At 43.7% G+C, this 21887-nt stretch overlaps 2 protein-coding genes across 3 annotated transcripts in view; one reads left to right on the top strand and one right to left on the bottom strand.

Annotated features, from left to right (window-relative positions):
- LOC115104875 (laminin subunit alpha-1-like) overlaps positions 1–18277 on the top strand; it is a 77113-nt gene extending 58836 nt beyond the window's left edge. The window contains exons 36-57 of the mRNA XM_029626242.2: positions 239–402; positions 756–894; positions 2000–2102; positions 3867–3983; positions 4352–4534; positions 5176–5330; positions 5798–5941; positions 6231–6512; positions 6904–7179; positions 7347–7491; positions 8060–8201; positions 8912–9026; positions 11718–11885; positions 12191–12342; positions 12700–12879; positions 13235–13424; positions 13567–13673; positions 15392–15581; positions 15807–15959; positions 16183–16336; positions 17427–17777; positions 17946–18277. Of these exons, the coding sequence (XP_029482102.2) occupies positions 239–402; positions 756–894; positions 2000–2102; positions 3867–3983; positions 4352–4534; positions 5176–5330; positions 5798–5941; positions 6231–6512; positions 6904–7179; positions 7347–7491; positions 8060–8201; positions 8912–9026; positions 11718–11885; positions 12191–12342; positions 12700–12879; positions 13235–13424; positions 13567–13673; positions 15392–15581; positions 15807–15959; positions 16183–16336; positions 17427–17777; positions 17946–18100 (3765 nt within the window). The 3' untranslated portion in view covers positions 18101–18277. The remainder of the gene's footprint in view (positions 1–238; positions 403–755; positions 895–1999; positions 2103–3866; positions 3984–4351; positions 4535–5175; positions 5331–5797; positions 5942–6230; positions 6513–6903; positions 7180–7346; positions 7492–8059; positions 8202–8911; positions 9027–11717; positions 11886–12190; positions 12343–12699; positions 12880–13234; positions 13425–13566; positions 13674–15391; positions 15582–15806; positions 15960–16182; positions 16337–17426; positions 17778–17945) is intronic.
- A 261-nt stretch (positions 18278–18538) lies between these two features.
- The window catches only part of LOC115104876 (rho GTPase-activating protein 18-like), a 41339-nt gene continuing 37990 nt past the window's right edge, over positions 18539–21887 (bottom strand). For both annotated transcript variants that reach the window (XM_029626246.2, XM_029626247.2), the window contains exons 12-15: positions 21633–21776; positions 21307–21434; positions 21125–21189; positions 18539–21046 (exon numbers count right to left, since the gene is read on the bottom strand). In XM_029626246.2, the coding sequence (XP_029482106.1) occupies positions 20955–21046; positions 21125–21189; positions 21307–21434; positions 21633–21776 (429 nt within the window). In that variant the 3' untranslated portion in view covers positions 18539–20954. The remainder of the gene's footprint in view (positions 21047–21124; positions 21190–21306; positions 21435–21632; positions 21777–21887) is intronic.

Here is a 21887-nt window from a genome sequence, read left to right as displayed (position 1 = left end):
ATAACGCCATATTATCTCCATGTCAAATACATGTGTGCGTCAATAACTTTTATTTGTTGATTTAAACTTTATATTTCAAGGTCAGTAGAGGTCAGTAGAGGTCAGTAGCAATTGTACACATTTTTTAGGAAACCTGGCCAGTGTAAAAAATATATAAATAATTTGGGTACATGTAGTTTAGGCAACAGAATCTGAGTCCATTCTAACTGTTTATTTTGGTTATATGCGACTTGTAAAGCAACTGGAGGGGGCCAAGGAACAGCTGGAGCAGTGGAACCCCATGTTGAGGAAGCATGTGGATGCTCTGGTGATGGAGCTGAGGAAGCAAGAGGCTCTGGAGCTGGTCTACAAGGCTGAGGACCACGCCCAAGAACTGAGCAAGAAGGCCCAGGCTCTGCAGAGGTGTGTGTGCCGGCGGGCTGGTGTCTGTGTGTATGTGTATGTGCCGGCGGGTGGGCTGGTGTGTGTGTGTGTGTGTGTGTGTGTGTGTGTGTGTGTGTGTGTGTGTGTGTGTGTGTGTGTGTGTGTGTGTGTGTGTGTGTCCGCGGGTGGGCTGGTGTGTGTGTGTGTGTGTGTGTGTGTGTGTGTGCCGGCGGGTGGGCTGGTGTGTGTCTGTGTGTGTGTGTAAACTTTTACATATGTACCCTTTTTATGGGTATTTCAAAATCCCTCGTCATCACAAACATTAGGCGCTTGAAATAGGACTAAATATCTATATTTAGTACATCAGCCTCACCTTGTCTTCCTGTATGTAGTTCTCTAGCGGAGGTGATGAATACCACTCTGAAAGCCACCAGTGCAGCGCATGCCAACTCTAACATCAGAGTTAACATCCAGCCTGCAGAAGAGATGGCTAACCGAGCCATCCTGACTGCTGCTATGGCCCTCAACATGGTGAGTCGCCGCTCATTTACTGTCCCTTCACTATTAATATCAGATCATGGAATAACTAGACTGGTCCCAGATCTGTTGGGCTGTCCTGCCAACTCCTATGGCCGAACACCATAAGAGTTGGAAAGACAGCACAAACAGATCTGGGACCAGGCTAGAGAACTTCTCAACTCAAATCAAATGAAACTTTGATGTGCCAAATACAACAGGTGTAGACCTTACCGTGAAATGCTTACTTACAATCCCTTAACCAACAGGTGTAGACCTTACCGTGAAATGCTTACTTACAATCCCTTAACCAACAGGTGTAGACCTTACCGTGAAATGCTTACTTACAATCCCTTAACCAACAGGTGTAGACCTTACCGTGAAATGCTTACTTACAATCCCTTAACCAACAGGTGTAGACCTTACCGTGAAATGCTTACTTACAAGCCCTTAACCAACAGGTGTGGACCTTACCGTGAAATGCTTACTTACAATCCCTTAACCAACAGCTGTAGACCTTACCGTGAAATGCTTACTTACAAGCCCTTAACCAACAATGCAGTTCAAGAAAGAGTTAAGAACATATTTACCAAATAAACTCAAGTAAAAAATGATAAAAGGTAACACAATAAGATAACAATAACGAGGCTATATACAGGGGGTACCAATACCAAGTCAATGTGTGGGGGTACAGGTTAGTTGAGGTCATTTGTATATATAGGTAGGGTGAAGAGACTATGCATAGATAATAAAACAGCGAGTAGCTGCAGTCTAAAAACAAATGGGGGGAGGGTCAATGTAATAGTCCGGTGGCCATTTGATTAATTGTTCAGCAGTCTTACGGCTTGGGGGTTGAAGCTGTTATGGAGACTTTTGGTCCTAGACTTGGCGCTCCGGTACCGCTTGCCGTGAAATAGCAGAGAAAACAGTCTATGACTTGGGTGACTGGAGTCTTTTGCCATTTTCTTTTAATACACTGGATATGCAGTGTGCTGTGGGTCAGAAACCTGAAAACAAGTAGTGCCGTGAATAACTGTCTTTCTGTGTGTGTGTGTGTGTGTGTGTGTGTGTGTGTGTGTGTGTGTGTGTGTGTGTGTGTGTGTGTGTGTGTTGACTGTAGACGGCCCAGCAAGAGGTGTCACTTACTGATCTGGGATCTGAGGCTGTGCAGTGTAGTGCTAAGATACTGGCTGAGTGTCTGGCCCTGAACAACAGCACTGGGGGTGAGTTGGAGCACACACACACACACACAGTCTACCCATTCGTCTTGTACCCAACTAACCCATTCAGTGCCATTCAAAATCCTATTTTCTCTAACCCCTAAACCTAACCCGTACCCTTACCCTAACCCGAAAACCTAACCTTAACCCTAACTCTAAACCTAACGTTAACCCTAACCCGTACCCTAACCCGAAAACCTAACCTTAACCCTAACTATAAACTTAACCCGTACCCTTACACTAACCCGAAAACCTAACCTTAACTCTAAACCTAACCCGTACTCTTACACTAACCCAAAAACCTAACCTTAACTCTAAACCTAACCAGTACCCTAACCTAGCTCCTAAACCTTAACGTAATTCTAACCTTAACACTAATGCTAACTTTAACCCTAAACCCCCTAGAAATAGCATTTGACCTTGTGGGGACTAACAAAATGTTCTCAGTTGGTCAAATTTTTGTTTGTTTGCTATTCTTGTGGGGACTTCTGGTCAACACAAGTATAGTTAAACACATCCACACAAACACACACACACACACTAAAGTGCATTCGGAAAGTATTCAGACCCCTTGACTTTATCCACATTCTGTCACATTTTAGCCTTATTCTAAAATGGGTTCAATAGTTTTTTCCCGTCATCCATCGACACAGAATACCCCATAATAACGAAGCAAAAACAGGTTTTTAGAAAGTTTTGCATCATTGTCCTGTTGGAAGGTGAAGCTTCGTCCCAGTCTGATGTCCTGAGCGCTCTGGAGCAGGTTTTCATCAAGGATCTCTCTATACTTTACTCCGTTCATCTTTGCCTCAATCCTGACTAGTCTCCCTGCCGCTGAAAAAACATCACCACTACATGATCCCATCACCACCATGCTTCACCGTAGGGATGGTGCCAGGTTTCCTCCAGACGTGACGCTTGGCATTCAGGTTAAAGAGTTGAATCTTGGTTTCATCAGACCAGAGAATCTTATTTCTCATAGTCTGAGAGTCCTTTAGGTGCCTTTTGTCAAACTCCAAGCTGGTTGTCATGTACCTTTTAGTGAGGAGTGTCTTCTGTCTGGCAACTTTGCCATAAAGTCCTGATTGGTGGAGTGCTGCAGAGGTGGTTGTCCTTCTGGAAGGTTCTCCCACCTCTACAGAGGAACTCTGGAGCTCTGTCAGAGTGACCATCAGGATCTTAGTCACCTCCCTGACTAATGCACTTCTTCCCCGATTGCTCAGTTTGGCCGGGCGGACAGCTCTCGGAAGAGTCTTGGTGGTTCCAAACTTCTTCCATTTAAGAATGATGGAGCCCACTGTGTTCTTGGGGACCTTTAAAACTGCGGACAATTCCTTCGACCTCATGACTTGTTTTTTTTCTGACATGCACAGTCATCTGTGGGACCTAATATAGACAGGTGTGTGCCTTTCGAAATCATGTCTAATCAATTGAATTTACAGGTGGACTCAAGTTGTAGAAACATTTCGAGGACAATCAATGGAAACAGGATGCAACTGAGCTAAATTTCGAGTCTCGTAGCAAAGGGTCTAAATATTTATTAAAATAACGCATTTCTGTTTTAAATTTGTATACATTTGTAAACATTTACAAAAACCTGTTTTTGCTTTGTCACTATGGTGTATTGTGTGTAGATTGACGACTTTAATTTTTTTTTATTTTAGAACAAGGCTGTAACGTAACAAAATGTGGAAAGGGTTAAGGGGTTAAAATCTTTTCCGAATGCACTGCATTGTAGTAAACCTGACATGTCTCTGTCTCTCCTAGGTCTCCTCGCTACCATCAGTGATGTGACAGACAGAATGGCCTTGTTGATAAATAACCTTCATAACACCAGGAGACGGATCCCAGAGCCAGCCTTCCTGCTCCATAGCCGGCCCAACGGTGAGTGGTACTGCTGCCAAATGATGCCCTAATAATTGTCCTTTTCTGTGTCATTTCTCCTACATCACTCTAGTACTTTCATCATCTCTTCCCTGTGTTATTAAGTCATAAAAACAACATTCAACAACATGTCAAAAATGCTACATTAAAACCAACAATAACACAATGTTGTACTTTACAACTTTCGGAGCTGTTTTTTCTCACTTGAAAAATGTCTCAACCACTGGATGAAAATAGTAGATATCAACTAGTCATATATTGAACACTTCATCATAGACTCAAAGACACCCTAAACAGTGGGAAAACAGAACAGCATGAAATGTGGTACCTCAGTACATCACTCACGTTGACTGTGCTGCCCCCTGTAGGCACCAGTGAGCAGGTGCTGGAGGCCAAAGAGCAGGCTGCCATGGCCAACTCCTCCCTGCAGAGGGCACTGGAGCACCTGGAGGAGCTCAGGGTCAGACTGGAGGAGTCCAGCAAGGCAGTGGCCCAGGCCAAAACCAGCGTCTCCAACACAAACCAGCTGTTCTCTGACTCACACTCAACCGGTGGGTCTAACATATACTTCTGACAACCAAATATGGTTCTAGCTAGATTATAGCTAGCAGCTTTGTCATGCCAGTGTTTTCTACAGTGTTTTTCACCTTTGCTTCCACCCTTTCCACAATAAATCTAGAATCCGGAGTTGAAACAATAACAAAGCAAAAACCTTGCCTCTATTTTGGTAAAAATCTTGAGAAAGGTAACCACAGGACAAATTCATAGACAGAGCTATGGATGCAAGGACTGACCGTCCATCATATACAGTGTTTGTTTACATTTATAAATGTTGTTTACAAACATTGGAGTAAAACAAGCTGATAGTTAGCGATCTGATGGGGTGTGACAGTTGAACTATGCTCAGGAGGCATTTACCAGTTATATTCTTCAAGATGCAATGGTATATATATGGTATATATCATTTATAAGTCCAAAAATGTATGTAGCATCTAAGGACTCCAGCTTTCAACCACACCACATTAGAAGCCAAGTAGTGTCCCAAATACCTGTTTAATGTTAGTCAAATGTTATTACCATGTTATCGTGACATATCAATTACAGGCTCATTTCTAGACATATTATGTGACTGACATAGATGAGTAAGATGACATTAGCATTACTAACCTGTCCTATCTGTTGTCCCTCTTAGCCAGGACTGCTGAGTCTAAGCTGAATGAGGCAGAGAGTCGTACCGAGAGGCTGTATGACCGTCTTAAACCCCTGAAGACCCTACGGGAAAACCTGAGCAGAAACCTGTCTGAGATCCGAGAGATGATCAACCAGGCCCGCAAACAGGCTGCCTCGGTTCGTCACTGCTGCTGGACTACACGCACAGACTCAAAACACACACGCACACACTGTACACCAGGGATCATCAACTAGAGGAGCGGGTCTTGCATACAATTGAATGTCTCAGATTTAAAAAATTTAAATCACGTGTCTCAGATTAAAAAATTACAATCACGTGTCTCAGATTTCCAAAATTACAATCACTTGTTTCAGATTTCCAAAATTACAATCACGTGTCTCAGATTTACAAAATTACAATCACTTGTCTCAGATTTACAAAATTACAATCACGTGTCTCAGATTTACAAAATTACAATCACTTGTTTCAGATTTCCTGGTGTCCAACTATTAGATTTTTGCTCCGAAAACTTGGGGTGGCCAAATAGAACCACCATCCCGCGGGTGGGAACCCTGCTGCACATGGACCAACACACTCTGTCCTCAACTGACATACCAATATTGTCCTTTTCTCGCCGGTACAGATCAAGGTGTCAGTGCTGGCAGACAAAGACTGTGTGAGGGCCTACAAGCCTGAGATGTCCTCCAGTAACTTCAACACTCTAACTATGACCGTCAAGACCAGCGAGCCTGACAACCTGCTCTTCTATATGGGCAGCAGCTCCAGCGTGAGTCACCCACCGAAAGTACCTCGTAATGATTACCCATAAGTCTGTTTTAAACTAAAGTCTATATAATCTACATTCAACCAGAGAGTTATAAATAATCTATAAACTACCCTTCATAAACCCTTTATAATGTACGTCAATGCTACCGCTACTACTACATGATTCCATGTGTGTTATTTCATAGTTTTGATGTCTTCGCTATTGTTCTACAATGTAGAAAATAGTACAAATAAATGAAACCTTTGAATGATTAGGTTTGTCCCAACGTTTGACTGGTGCTGTATATCAGGTGGACTTCCTGGCAGTGGAGATGCATCGTGGCAAGGTGGGGTTCTTGTGGGATGCGGGTTCAGGCCACGCCAAACTGGAGTACCCCGACATCCAGATCAACAACAACAAGTGGCATCGCATCAACGCCACACGCTTTGGGAGGCACGGCACGCTGTCAGTCCACCAGCTGGAGTCAGACCCCCTGCCTGCGGTCAAGACTACCTCACCACGCCCTGCTACGGTCCTGGATGTCAACAAGTTTACCCTCATATTTGTTGGTGGCCTGGGAGGCCAGATCAAGGTACAGTCACACCTGGCTGGGTCATTTTCACTCAGACATGGTTCTAGCCACCACCTTGGGTCCTTGAGAACTTGAACTGGTTCAATTCAAGTTACATCCATAACCGTGGGACAAATCACTATAAAAAATATGTACTAGTCCTTGTATTAGTGGACCGGTATAGCCCCCTCGACAAAACATTCTCAGCACCCTTACACCATTGGCGAAAGAATCGCTGCACCATCGCCCCCAAACATCTTCCCACACCTATGGTTACGTCACCAACGCATATCATTCTGTATTCTCCCCCAATAAAACTTTTAAAAAACATTCAAGTCGCTTGACACAAAATTACAAAGGACATGCAAAGCAGAGATAATCTGAAACCATTTATTCAATCTCTTTTACACAGAAGTCCTCCGCAGTGAAGATGACCCAGTTCAAGGGCTGTGTGGGGGAGGCGTCGCTCAACGAGAAGAACATCGGGCTGTGGAACTACGCCGAGAGGGAGGGCCAGTGTCGCGGCTGCTTCATGAGTCCGCAGACGGAGGAGACATCCTTCCACTTTGATGGCAGTGGTTACTCAGTGGTAGAGAAACCCCTCCGCTCCACCTCCACCTCCATCGTACTGCTGTTCAAGACCCTCTCCCCCAACGGCCTGCTGCTCTACCTGGCCTCCAATGCCACGGTACGCCCCCTGCTGGCCCACAAACACACTACAACCACACTGAACAGTCTGTATTTGTTTTCTAGATGTACATACTGTAGTGGAAAGCTATCGTCCTCTGCTGTGGCAAGTCAAATTACCTTCTGGGGACTATAAAGATTGACTGATGTATTTATTTGTTATTTCAGAGGGACTTCCTGTCCATTGAGCTGGTGGAGGGCCAAGTGCATCTAACCTTTGAACTTGGCTCTGGTCCTCTGACCCTCTCCTCCAACAAAGCCTATAACACTGGCAGCTGGTACAAGATCACCCTGCAGAGGAATAAACGCAAAGGTCATAGTTCATAGGTTATAGGCTAAGAGTTATATAGGGTATAGTCGGGCAACCACAATTTTCTGGGTCACAGTCGGCTTTTTTCAGCTGGAGCTTTATTGAGACTGTGTATATCCCTATTATTTTGTAGTGGTTGTCCTGGAAAAATGCCTATAGTATGTATGTAATGCAGACCTGGGTTCAAATACTATTTAAAATATCTCAATTACTTTCACATACATTCAAAGTAAGTATTCAGATATCTTTTATTTGAAAAGACAAGTAGGAAATACACGTGGAAAGTATTTGAAAATACTCAAATATACTGACTCAAATACACTCCCATCCATTTAACCCAGGTATTTGAAAATAGTATTTGAAATAAGTATTTGAAAATACACTATTTTGTTTTTACAAATAACGATTCAAATACTCAAATAAAAGCACATGTTTTAGGCACGGCTGTGTATTTGAAAATACTCAAATACACAGAAAAAAGTATTTTAAATAAGCAGATACTTAAATATACATGTATTTGAAACCAGGTCTGATGTAAAGTAAACTGTTGTATTTCTTTCCATCCTCCCAGTTTATATATCTGTGATGGCTGCAGACAACTCATCAGACAAAGAGATTATAGAGGCAGAGTCTCCTGGCTCCGCCTCTGATCTCAACCGCTCCGACCTGGACCCAATCTACATCGGGGGACTGCCCATGTCTCGACCTATCAGGTACTGGAAGTACTTTGGCGCATACTTCACCTACCTGCTAAATACTCCTAGTTGATATGCAATTGTGTTGCTGTGATTCATATCTTCTCATATCTTCTCAGTCTAAACAGTTTGCATATATATTATCATACAATTTAGTGATGTTTTTGTTTATTTTGGTGTTGGGTAGCATTCAGCAGGGGATTTTTCGGCTGTTTGAGCACCTACATTTTTTTCTTGGGGCTTGTTGAGGTTCGGTAGCCAAAGTCTATGCCCCTTCGTCAGTGATTGGTCAACAGTAAGGATTCTTCAATGAAGTGTATGTTGTCATTCAATGACAAATGACTAGTTTTCATGCACATTTTCTCACTTGAGATATACTGCACCAGACATCTTAGTTGAATGTAAGACCTCTGCAAAAATGTCAAAGTGAAATAAAAATTTCTTGAGTTATCTTAGATTAATTCAGACTATTTTGAGGAAGTGTACTTGTTGCTACGGCGTGTCAAGAAGGACAAACCGTAATATTGCGGCTTTTAAGGGAGTTTGCAAGGCACAGACGTTCACATTGCCTAGCCAAGATCTGCTAGGATCAAAGCTAGTATTTGGATGCCTTTAGCCTTCTGCATAATGTCAATATTTAGCTTAGTGTTTGAGTTGTTGTATTTAGTAGTTTTTCTACATTAAGTAAATGAACATAAGGTAAATTGTGAATTGAATTCTCTTTGCAGGAGACAAGTAGTAGCACGGTCCTATGTGGGCTGCATCAAAAACATGGAGATCGCCCGCTCCAACTTTGACCTTCTCCGAGACTCCTATGGTGTCAAGAAAGGCTGTGTGTTAGAGGTAAGAAAGGCTGTGTGTTAGAGGTAAGAAAGGCTGTGTGTTAGACGTAAGAATGGCTGTGTGTTAGAGGTAAGAAAGGCTGTGTGTTAGAGGTAACAATGGCTGTGTGTTAGATGTAAGAATGGCTGTGTGTTAGACGTAACAATGGCTGTGTGTTAGACGTAACAATGGCTGTGTGTTAGATGTAAGAAAGGCTGTGTGTTAGACGTAAGAAAGGCTGTGTGTTAGACGTAAGAATGGCTGTGTGTTAGACGTAAGAAAGGCTGTGTGTTAGAGGCTAGAAAGGCTGTGTGTTAGAGGCTAGAAAGGCTGTGTGTTAGAGGTAAGAAAGGCTGTGTGTTAGACGTAAGAATGGCTGTGTGTTAGAGGCTAGAAAGGCTGTGTGTTAGAGGTAAGAAAGGCTGTGTGTTAGAGGCTAGAAAGGCTGTGTGTTAGAGGTAAGAAAGGCTGTGTGTTAGAGGCTAGAAAGGCTGTGTGTTAGAGGCTAGAAAGGCTGTGTGTTAGAGGTAACAATGGCTGTGTGTTAGACGTAACAATGGCTGTGTGTTAGACGTAAGAAAGGCTGTGTGTTAGAGGCTAGAAAGGCTGTGTGTTAGACGTAAGAAAGGCTGTGTGTTAGACGTAAGAAAGGCTGTGTGTTAGACGTAACAATGGCTGTGTGTTAGACGTAACAATGGCTGTGTGTTAGAGGCTAGAAAGGCTGTGTGTTAGAGGCTAGAAAGGCTGTGTGTTAGATGTAAGAAAGGCTGTGTGTTAGATGTAAGAAAGGCTGTGTGTTAGACGTAACAATGGCTGTGTGTTAGACGTAACAATGGCTGTGTGTTAGACGTAAGAAAGGCTGTGTGTTAGATGTAAGAAAGGCTGTGTGTTAGAGGCTAGAAAAGCTGTGTGTTAGAGGCTAGAAAGGCTGTGTGTTAGAGGTAAGAAAGGCTGTGTGTTAGAGGCTAGAAAGGCTGTGTGTTAGAGGTAACAATGGCTGTGTGTTAGACGTAAGAAAGGCTGTGTGTTAGACGTAAGAATGGCTGTGTGTTAGAGGCTAGAAAGGCTGTGTGTTAGAGGTAACAATGGCTGTGTGTTAGACGTAAGAAAGGCTGTGTGTTAGACGTAAGAAAGGCTGTGTGTTAGAGGCTAGAAAGGCTGTGTGTTAGAGGCTAGAAAGGCTGTGTGTTAGAGGCTAGAAAGGCTGTGTGTTAGAGGCTAGAAAGGCTGTGTGTTAGAGGTAACAATGGCTGTGTGTTAGACGTAAGAAAGGCTGTGTGTTAGATGTAAGAAAGGCTGTGTGTTAGAGGTAACAATGGCTGTGTGTTAGAGGCTAGAAAGGCTGTGTGTTAGAGGCTAGAAAGGCTGTGTGTTAGAGGCTAGAAAGGCTGTGTGTTAGAGGTAACAATGGCTGTGTGTTAGACGTAAGAAAGGCTGTGTGTTAGAGGCTAGAGAACTGAAAGTAAAGAACCTTAATTTATATATTTCTTCCTTAATGGGCCTTATCCTCTCTAAACAAATGAAAGGTAGACAGGGGTATTGGGAAGAGTGAATAGTGACAGTGACAGTTGTGGCATTTGATTTTTGCTGTTGATTTTTGTAAAGAGTATGGTGCCCAGCAGTACATGATGATGGCATATTGTTGCACAGAATAGAAAAAGCCTTCCCGTATTCCCTATGAGTAACAGCCTCGCTCTTTAAACTGGTCATACTGTATACCCGTGGCAAGACGCACTGGTTGATGCTTATTATAAAACCCTCTTAGGCTTCACTCCTCCCTATCTGAGATACCTACAATAGCCCTCATCCTCCGCATACAACACCTGTCACATTCTGTGAAAGGTCCCCAAAGCACACACATCCCTGGGTCGCTCGGCTTTTCAGTTCGCTGCAGCTTGCGACTGGAACAAGCTGCAACAAACACTCAAACTGGACAGTTTTATCGCCATCTCTTCATTCAAAGGCTCAAATCATGGACAATCTTATTGACAGTTGTGGCTGCTTTGCGTGATGTATTGTTGTCTCTACCTTCTTGCCCTTTGTGCTGTTGACTTTGCCCAATAATGTTTGTACCATGTTTTTGTGCTGCTACCATTTTGTGTTGTCATATGTTGCTGCCTTGTTATGTTGTTGTCTTATGTCTGTCTTTATGTAGTGTCGTCTCTCTTTGTTACAATTTTCTTCTTCCTCTGACGAGGAGTATGAAATATCGGACCAATGTGCAGCGTGGTAAGTGTCCATAATATATTTATTAAACTGAACACAGAAAACAAAAGAACAAGAGAAATAAATGAAAACTGAAACAGTTCTGTATGGAAGACACAGAAAACAACTACCCACAAATCAGTGGGAAAACAGGATGCCTATGTATGGTTCTCAATCAGAGACAACGATAAACAGCTGCCTCTGATTGGGAACCATACCAGGCCAAACACAGAAATACAAACATAGAATACAAAACATAGAATGCCCATCCCAACTCACGCCCTGACCAAACTAAAGCAGAGACATAAAAAAGGAACTAACGTGACACTCTTGTTGTAATGTGTGTTCTGTCCTATATTTATATTGTATTTATTTATTTATTTTTTTATCCCATGCCCCGTCCCTGCAGGAGGCCTTTTGCCTTTGGTAGGCCGTCATTGTAAATAAGAATTTGTTCTTAACTGACTTGCCTAGTTAAATAAGATTTTAAAAACTTGTGTGTTCCAGCCAATCCGCAGTGTGTCTGTACTGAGAGGGGGCTATGTGGAGCTGCCATCAATGTCTCTTGGCTCCCAGGGGGAGCTGCTGGCCTCCTTCTCCACCCGCAACCACACTGGCATCATCCTGGCAGGCTTCAGCAAGGCGGGCACCCGCAAACGCAGACAGGCACGCCAGGTAAGTGTGTATCAGTGGAGACTGGTGGAAGGAGCTATAGGAGGACGGGCTCATTGTAATGGAATGGAATAAATGGCACAGAGTCAAACGTGGTTTCCAGGTGTTTGATACCGTTCCATTGATTCCATTGCAGCCAGAGTCCTCTTATAGCTCCTCCACTGGTCTGTATACCCATGTTTTTCACCATAGCAGGAGTAAAGAGAGCTTTATGGTGACTGTAGCATGATTTAGATGGAGTTCTCTAACCAAGAAAATGACTTAAGATTAGAGCGTATATTGACAGCCTTCTCTGGGTTTCCAATCAGCCCATCCTGGCGGTCATGCTGGTGTCGGGGCACTTGGAGGTTCACGTCAACATGGTGGAGGGCGGGAGCGTCCACAAGGTTGTGGTCAAATCACGCTCTGGGAGCTTCAGTGACGGACAGGAGCACTCTGTCATCCTACAGAGGAACAGGAAGTGAGTGGCACCAGGAAGAGGGACTGATTAAGCTGTAACACAGATGATGATTTCATGCTGATGGATGGTTCTAAATGATAACATTCATTTGAAATGATCCTCCATCAGATCGTTGTATGCTGATGTTATACATAGTCCTACACATGGTTGATAAAAGGGTGGATATATAACAATCAACTGCCATGGGATTAAAGTCACTTTGAAATGACCGTTGAACAGCAGTAAATATAGCATATTGTACCTTTTTAAGAATCATATATTCCAGTGTGGAATAATATACAGGAAGTATTTTCCAAGGGGAATAGCACTGCAGAGTAAATACTGACACAGTCCTCTGTGTGTGTCTCGTCTATCCAGGACGATGACGGTACTGGTGGATGAGGACCACCAGGAGACAGTGCGCCTGTCCTCGGAGAAGGCCTCTCTGACCTTCGCCTCTCTGTACATGGGTGGCCTCCCGCCAGAAGAGGGCGTCGGACTGCTACGAACCACTTCCTCCTTCTACGGCTGCATCAGGAACCTGGCCCTGGATGCCAAGTGAGTCACACGCCCAATACACTATGAAACCATGTTTAGTGCAATTTATATCAGAATCACAGGCCCTGGCAAAGTGTATGCCATTTGAAGGCAATGTTAGCTAAATGGTGTTGTGGTTTGCTTATGTGTTTTGACTTGAAAGACACATGAGTAATTGTGGCATGACTAGAGTCATTATGTTCTGGAGATAGATATGTTATACAATAGCAGGTAGATGGAACAACTTGATTTTTCCCACAGGGAATTTCGGTGTGTTTATCTCGCTCCTACCTTTGATGTCATTGCCATGGTACTGTCAGGAGATGGATGGTATCCATAGTAACCCAAGGCTCTGACCAGTGCTGTGTCCCTATAGGTTGTTGGACCTGTCAGCTGCAGTGAAGTACCACAATGTGGACATGGACAGCTGTCTATTGGAGGAGAGGCCTAAGAGGGTCCTACTACCTGATGACACTGACCTGGAGGCCGAGCCCACCCTGGACCCTTCCAGACCCCATCCACCACCCCCCACTCAGCTCAGCGCTCTCACCCCCGGCACGCTCACGGTAACACCCACTAAAATACACACAGCTCTTATTATTAGGATAAACAGCAGCTCTTCCACCTTCCAACAGGTCTCCCTGTCGTCATCGATAGTTCCTCGACTTTTCCTTCATTGTTCTTTGGTCACTCTGTGTCTCTCTCCAGTGTGCATCGATGGACAACAGCACATCCCTCCCAGAGGCCAATCAGTTTGGCATCTCCAGACACAGTCATAAGGTCCTCAACATCAACCCCAACACAGTGAGGAGGAGGTCAGTACTAAGACCTGGCTCATTCAACTACCGTCTCCCTTCATCAACATCTCACAACTTACTTTTTCACAAGCAGATCATATCCAGTGATATTTCAATGATTGTCACAATTCTATATGCAATATTCTATATGGTATAATTCTATATGCTATAATTCTATATGCAATATTCTATATGCTATAATTCTATATGCAATATTCTATATGCTATAATTCTATATGCAATATTCTATATGGTATAATTCTATATGCTATAATTCTATATGCAATATTCTATATGCTATAATTCTATATGGCATATTACAGATTCACACGTCTATGGTTCTATAGGCTTACATAGTGTTGTATCTCATTTTTTACATTTTAGCCTTGATATCAGTTGGCCCATAGCTACATGTGTAAAACAGGGTCAAGCCAACATTCCAGTACATTGAAGTGGCGTAGGAAGGTAAGATCCAGTATAGTGCATAGCAAAAAGCACTCTTAAGGCCTTTAATCGTCGATTCCTTTTCTCTGAGGCTGAGTGCACATTGTATCTCTTCATTAAAGATAGGAATTTTAATTGCTGTCCCAGTAAGTATCTATAATTCACGAGGCACTCTGGCTCTGCTTGGAAACGAGCAGGTCTAATGTTACACATTCCCATTGACTTAGCTTGAAGTCTTTTCAAGTGTTCCACTGTAGCCTACATTATGTGTAATTGAGAGGAAGGCACAGTTCAATCAGCCCAGATCTGTTGTCTCCTTCTACAGCCTGGTCCCAGATCTGTTGTCTTCTTCTATAGCCTGGTCCCAGATCTGTTGTCTTCTTCTATAGCCTGGTCCCAGATCTGTTGTCTCCTTCTATAACCTGGTCCCAGATCTGTTGTCTCCTTCTATAGCCTGGTCCCAGATCTGTTGTCTCCTTCTATAGCCTGGTCCCAGATCTGTTGTCTCCGTCTATAGCCTGGTTCCAGATCTGTTGTCTCCTTCTACAGCCTGGTCCCAGATCTGTTGTCTCCTTCTATAGCCTGGTCCCAGATTTGTTGTCTCCGTCTATAGCCTGGTCCCAGATCTGTTGTCTTCTTCTATAGCCTGGTCCCAGATCTGTTGTCTTCTTCTATAGCCTGGTCCCAGATCTGTTGTCTTCTTCTATAGCCTGGTCCCAGATCTGTTGTCTTCTTCTATAGCCTGGTCCCAGATCTGTTGTCTTCTTCTATAGCCTGGTCCCAGATCTGTTGTCTCCTTCTATAGCCTGGTCCCAGATCTGTTGTCGTTTTCTATAGCCTGGTCCCAGATCTGTTGTCTCCTTCTATAGCCTGGTCCCAGATCTGTTGTCTCCTTCTATAGCCTGGTCCCAGATCTATTGCCTCCTTCTATAGCCTGGTCCCAGATCTGTTGTCTCCTTCTACAGCCTGATCCCAGATCTGTTATCTCCTTCTATAGCCTGGTCCCAGATCGGTTGCCAACTCATTGTCATGCCAAACATGCTGTGCTATACAGCACGCAAAGATCTGGGACCAGGCTAGGTTTTTGGTTAGTGGATTTATTCAACAATATAGGATTATTATGAGATGGTCAATACAATACAAATTGTCATATCCACTTCGTCATTGCCTATATAGAAGTCTAACAAACCTTTAACAAACGTCTTTATCTTACAGCAAATCATGGATAACTCCAAATAGCCTCGTCAGTGGCTGAAACGCTTCATATGTCTTCTCGTTTCTCTCCCTGACAGTTTCTCTCTGGAGCTGTCTGTGCGTACCTTTGCCCAGAGTGGTTTGATCTACTACATGGCTCACGCCAACCAGATGGACTACACCACTCTGCAGCTGCTAGGGGGTCGTCTGTTCTTCACCTGTGACAAGGGCAGCGGCCCCGCCACCGCCTCCTTCCCTGTGCCGGTCAACGACGGCCGGTGGCACACAGTTAGTGACCACACCCTTCTGGGCCAAAAGTGATAGTAGATTGCAGTGTTTGTTTGGGTCAAATTGCATTTTGGTCGATTCAGGGGATGCATGACAACTCTGCGCCAATTCAAGATAGTTTGAAATCATGACTGAAAGCAGTGATATTACCAGGTAGGTTGTCAGGACTCGACTCTCCCCAACCCTGTAACGTGTGTGTGTGTGTGTGTGTGTCTCCATGTGCAGGTGAAGACAGACTTCAATAAGAAGAGTGTGATAATCAGTGTAGACAGCCAGGCGTCAGCTCCAGTGCTGGCTAAAGGCAACACTCTGGATGTGGAGAACAAGCTGTACCTGGGAGGACTGCCCCATACTTACACCGCCAAGAAGATAGGCAACGTATGTCACACTACACCACATTCTTTATTCTTAAAACTGCATTATTGCTTAAGTAAGCATTTGACTGGATTCGGAGCATGTGACAAATACCATTTGATTTGATATTCATGCAGAAATAGTGTTTTTGATTATGGTTTCGGTCTTGAAAGCAGGTGGTACATTTCCTGCAGAGTAAATGTTTATCCATAACCCCAAATGTGGATATTTATATTCCTTCATCCAGGTGACCCACAGCTTGGCGGGCTGCATCCAGAAGGTGATCCTGAACAGCGTTGAACTTGACACCCAGAGTCCAGTGTCTGAACACTCGACTGCTCATTGTTTCACTGCAGCCCAGGACGGGACCTTCTTCAGTGGGAGCGGATATGCTGCTCTGAGTGAGTCTACCACCATTACATGCCGCACTTTAAGGCAAATACTCAGGTAAACAAGACATTGTTTTAGATTCAAATGCCAACTATATGTAAAAGAAAATATGTCCCTAAACTTCAGGAAAATCCAACATGGTCATAATTTCTGTTCCATTTTCAACCGGAATAATGCTTAAGAAGATACCAACAAGCTCAATACATAGATGACCATGTTTTATAACACGTATGTGAGTGTCTACGGGACATGTGTGTCCTGACTGCATGACAGAGGCATGAAGTGGTTTGTCCCTTGCAGTGAAAGAGGGGTACAAGGTGGGCTCAGAAGTGACAGTGGTATGAAGTGGTTTGTCCCTTGCAGTGAAAGAGGGGTACAAGGTGGCCTCAGAAGTGACACTGGTATGAAGTGGTTTGTCCCTTGCAGTGAAAGAGGGGTACAAGGTGGGCTCAGAAGTGACACTGGTATGAAGTGGTTTGTCCTTTGCAGTGAAAGAGGGGTACAAGGTGGGTTCAGAAGTGACAGTGGTATGAAGTGGTTTGTCCCTTGCAGTGAAAGAGGGGTACCAGGTGGGCTCAGACAGTGGTATGAAGTGGTTTGTCCCTTGCAGTGAAAGAGGGGTACAAGGTGGGCTCAGAAGTGACAGTGGTATGAAGTGGTTTGTCCCTTGCAGTGAAAGATGGGTACAAGGTGGGCTCAGAAGTGACACTGGTATGAAGTGGTTTGTCCCTTGCAGTGAAAGAGGGGTACAAGGTGGGTTCAGAAGTGACAGTGGTATGAAGTGGTTTGTCCCTTGCAGTGAAAGAGGGGTACCAGGTGGGCTCAGAGAGTGGTATGAAGTAGTTTGTCCCTTGCAGTGAAAGAGGGGTACCAGGTGGGCTCAGACAGTGGTATGTGGTTTGTCCCTTGCAGTGAAAGAGGGGTACAAGGTGGGCTCAGAAGTGACAGTGGTATGAAGTGGTTTGTCCCTTGCAGTGAAAGAGGGGTACAAGGTGGGCTCAGAAGTGACAGTGTTATGAAGTGGTTTGTCCCTTGCAGTGAAAGAGGGGTACAAGGTGGGCTCAGACGTGACAGTGGTATGAAGTGGTTTGTCCCTTGCAGTGAAAGAGGGGTACAAGGTGGGCTCAGACGTGACGGTGGCGCTGGAGTTCCGCAGCACGGCGCCTGACGGGGTCCTCCTGGGGGTCAGCAGTGCCAAGGTGGACGCCATCGGCCTGGAGCTAGCCAGCGGACAGGCGGTGTTCCACGTGAACAACGGCGCCGGGCGGGTGTCGGCCACGTCGAGGCTGGGCCGGTGGCTGTGTGACGGCCGCTGGCACACCCTGCTGGCCAAGAAGACCAAGAACGCTCTTAGTCTGAGCGTGGACGGGGTCACGGTGCTCACTGACAACCCCCACCCCCAGTCTACCTCCGCTGAGACGAAGGACCCAATCTACGTGGGAGGCTTCCCTGGTATGCCCCTCTCTAGAAGAAAACCTTCAGTCTCTGTCCAGAAACAACCCCTAGACCCTAAAATCTAGAAACTTCACTGAACTGGGCCTTTGTCACCACTTTGCTTTGACGTTGATCAATTTCAGTGTCAAGTAAATTAATATATTGACCTCGGTCTTTCTTTTACAGTCGGAGTGAAACAGAACTGCCTGACTTCCAGATCGTCATTCCGTGGTTGTATGCGTAACATCCGCCTGATCAAGGGCCACGTGATCGACATCCTGGACTTCAGTACCGCATTCACCCTCCAAGGAGTGTCTCCACACTCCTGCCCCGCCACATAATCTCACCACGATAATACCACAACCATGCCAAACCATATCTAATGCTATGACCCTAAAAAAAAAAAACTGACCAATGAAATTACTGTGTACTTTTGACTCCCCCCAAATGAATTGGACAGTAGAATATCTTATGTTCTAGAAAATGTATATTTGTTAATAAAATAAGTAAGCCATCTGCATTCTGTCAGTGCAATAGTTTTATGTCTAGACATACCTGATCTGTTGGCTCCAGTATAGGGCTGCCCACATACCTACGTATTAAACCGGCCATAACACATCAAACCCTTTATCCTTTTGCCATGACTGTCAGTCTGCATTTCCCCCCAGGAGTACTAATCAGAAGAATGTTTGAATATAGTTTGAATGCTATTTCTGAGGAGAAACTGAACTGAAAACTATTTTTTCACAACGCAGCTCAGGCAAGATATGATTCTGAGGTGAGAAGGAAATGTTTTACTTTACTTTATATTCCATTGTTACTCAGTGTCAGTGAAACATTGTGCCACTTGGCCAAAACTGTCGTGGTCAAATAAAAGAAAGCAAATAAAACAAAATAAAAACGTGCAAAATTCAGTATTCTATATACAGACAATACACACATTGTAGTAGGTCTATGGTACAAATTAATCTTTCACAGAATTATTTTACACACAATGGCTTTGGAAGGATAAATTAAATAATCCTGAGCAGAACGATGTTTTCAATGCATTTTCTACAGGTTCATTTTGGGACCACAGAATACTTGTAACAACAAAAGGCTGACAATCATGGCACAGGCAAACACTGAACTACAGTAACAGCACAGCATAGTAGAAGTAGAGAGAGGTTGGTTTGACTAATACGTACATGAGCTGCAAGTAAACAGTCGCAAGTTCAAATGCTACGATTAGCCTGGTTAGACCAGACTGAATTTACTATGGTTTGAAGTGAAACCAGGTTGGAAGCCAGGCTAGGTTAACACTGCTGGTCGTTCCACAAAGAGTGCCTTTAATATGCTAAGTAGAAATCGAGCACCAATAAGGCATTTTAAAAGCCTGTTATATTAAATTAAGTGCCCTTTAATATAGACCACATGAAGAATCCAATAAGTATTTTAATAGTGCCAAAATTCAGCAACTCCGAATGTCAACTCTGACTTCTAGAAAGACTTTAACCCCCTTAACCCCAAAATGTCTCCCAGGTTTTCACCATCACTGTAAAGTCCTAGTTGTTTAATTTCTCTGAAAAAGTCATTTCTGAAGATTTATTTAACGTGATGAGTGATTCATTTACGTCTGTCCCTCATTTTAAGGTCAACCCTGTTACGTGAACTGAACTCGTTTTAACATGGCGGAACTATTCCTTTATAAATGTCTTTTTCAAAAGAAACATTGAACATTTACTAGTCAACCCCATGGTGTAAAAGCAGGTGAGTTGGTTCTACTCTTTCTTTTTCTTTTACCATGTTCTGGTGTTTTGTGATGGAAAAGTGTGTGGGGGTCGAACATAACGTAATTTTTTAACAATAATAAAATAAAAAACATTTTGAAGCTTACTTTCAAATTTCTCACAACAAGGGGATTTATGGCTGTTTTAAGATTAAATCATCAACCCTGTTACAGTTAGCCATGTTACTTTATTTGGCACTTAATATGAACTTATTTTTTTATTTTACCTTGATGGGAAAACAGTTTTTTAAATTAAGTTTAACATGTGCTCTTTATGACAGAATGTTCAAATTAGGTGAAATCAATATTTTTGACTAAGTTACACTTCTCAAAAGGCACAAAGTTGGTGGAACGACCCAGAACAAAGTGGAGAGAGGTTGGTTGGGCTAATACATACATACATACATACATACTGTACATACATGCCCTGAAAGTAAACATTATTCACAAGTTCAAACACTGTAAGCAGACAAAGACTAGCCTGGTTAAAACAGACTGAACACTGGTTTGAAGTGAAACTAAGTAAAATCAGTTTGTAAGCATGTCAGGCAAACTGCTATGAAGTTTCTGATGTGGGGCTGTGTTTCAATACTCTGACACAGCTTCCTCTCCTCATCACCTTTCCATCATGACCACTGACAGGTGAAGGGACTGGATAGGCTTTCACTAAATTGTTATCACCTGCCTAGTCCTGATCAGAGACCATGAAAAGGAAGTTGTTTCAACGTTGGAGATGGAAACAATGTCTGTATTCAGTATAAGATCATCACATCTCCGCTTGTTCCTTCCCTTCATGCACATGTTCTGAATCTCCTCACTCCCAATGGTTTTGCAATCAACATGCTGCAATTACAAAATGACACAAAAGTTACATGTAGTATGTGTGACAATACTAAAAGCAGGAACAATTAGTGGTATAAATATAGAAAATATATGTTAACTGGGTCTTGCATGAAGTGGTAAACATTATTTGATTATCGGACCCATCCTTGTCTGTTACTGTGTCCATGGCCTCTGTAGTGGGTGAACCTTGCTGCGCACATATTTGGCATCAAACAATTCGAATGTCCAGAAATAGTATGTTGTTGGTCACGTGTGTGGCACGTCTTCACAAAGCTGTCCCTCCTCCAAATACTTCCATACAGAACCCGGATTTTCAGAGAACAGTGGTTCCGTCCTTTTTTTTGTCATTTGTTTAAAAAAAAGGTTTCATCCCACAAAACAGGAACATCTATCCTTCAGCAGGAGAATGTACCTCTCCATAGTCCCTTTTTAAGTGCTGTCTCTCTTTTTAGTGGTCTGTAGTTGGGGATGAAACCTCAATTCAACCAGGTCTCCATGCATGGTCAGTTCACCAGGATGACCTCAAGAGAGCAGTGGTTCAGTCTGCTTGTGCTCTGTGTTTGAGTGAGTGAAATCCTCCGTTCTCATGTGGTTGTGGGTTTTAAGACCCATTCGCAGTGGGGATTCACGTGGTACACGTCCAGAAGGTGAGTCTCAGGGTCCAAGCTACGTTCACCTGGAGGAGAGAGAAGCCTTCTTTAGTTCGATAAAATCAGAATTTGTTTGAAAGAGTCTGTGATTTAATGGTACGTACCTATGTTTCCTCCGACCTCATACAAATACTGATGTGGCCTCCGGCTAGTGTTTCTGGTGCCACGACTAAGAGAGAAAAGATAATGATTTGAATAAACCCAGACATCTCTATAGTATGCATGAGCAATAAACAACAGAGGTAGTGTATGGGACAGAAAATAGTCATCCTCGTCCCCCACTGACCCGTTCTCGTAGTCGAAGCGCGCCATAACGTCTTTGGCCTTGGTCTCGTTGTCAAGCTGGATCGCCATGGAGATCTTGGCGTGTAGTGGGGCGTGAACCCTGATGACCCCTTGTCGGAGGTCAGTGAGCTGTGGACCAAGATAAGATCATTCAAGTCCCATTTCGTGACAATCTCATTCTGAAAGGTACTAGCGACCTCAATTAAGTTCTGTCAGAAGCAAACATACACCCAATAACTTATGATACGGTTGTCTAGTCAAACTAACATTGAGAATAAATCTGAAATTGTTTTTGGGTAAAAGTACTATACAGTCAGTAATCATTACCTCGCTCCTCTCAGTCTTCTCTCGTTCAGTGGTCTTCCTCCTCATCTGTAGCAGCTTCCTCTTGGTCTTCTCTGAGCTGGGCGGCTTCTTGCTGGCACCAGCCTCATTTAACTTCCTCACGTGGGAGATGAGAAAGCAGGGCACCTGAGGAGAGAACAATAGACCTGTTAATCTCCCTGCCCAGAGGCTTAAGGGTTGGGGCTATACAGGCTATATGCTTTCTAATAAGCCAGGCACCAGTCACAAGATTTGGGT

The sequence above is a fragment of the Oncorhynchus nerka genome, linkage group LG22, assembly GCF_034236695.1.
Source record: "Oncorhynchus nerka isolate Pitt River linkage group LG22, Oner_Uvic_2.0, whole genome shotgun sequence".
Taxonomy (NCBI): Eukaryota; Metazoa; Chordata; class Actinopteri; order Salmoniformes; family Salmonidae; genus Oncorhynchus; species Oncorhynchus nerka.
This window is presented reverse-complemented; position numbering and strand designations above follow the sequence as displayed.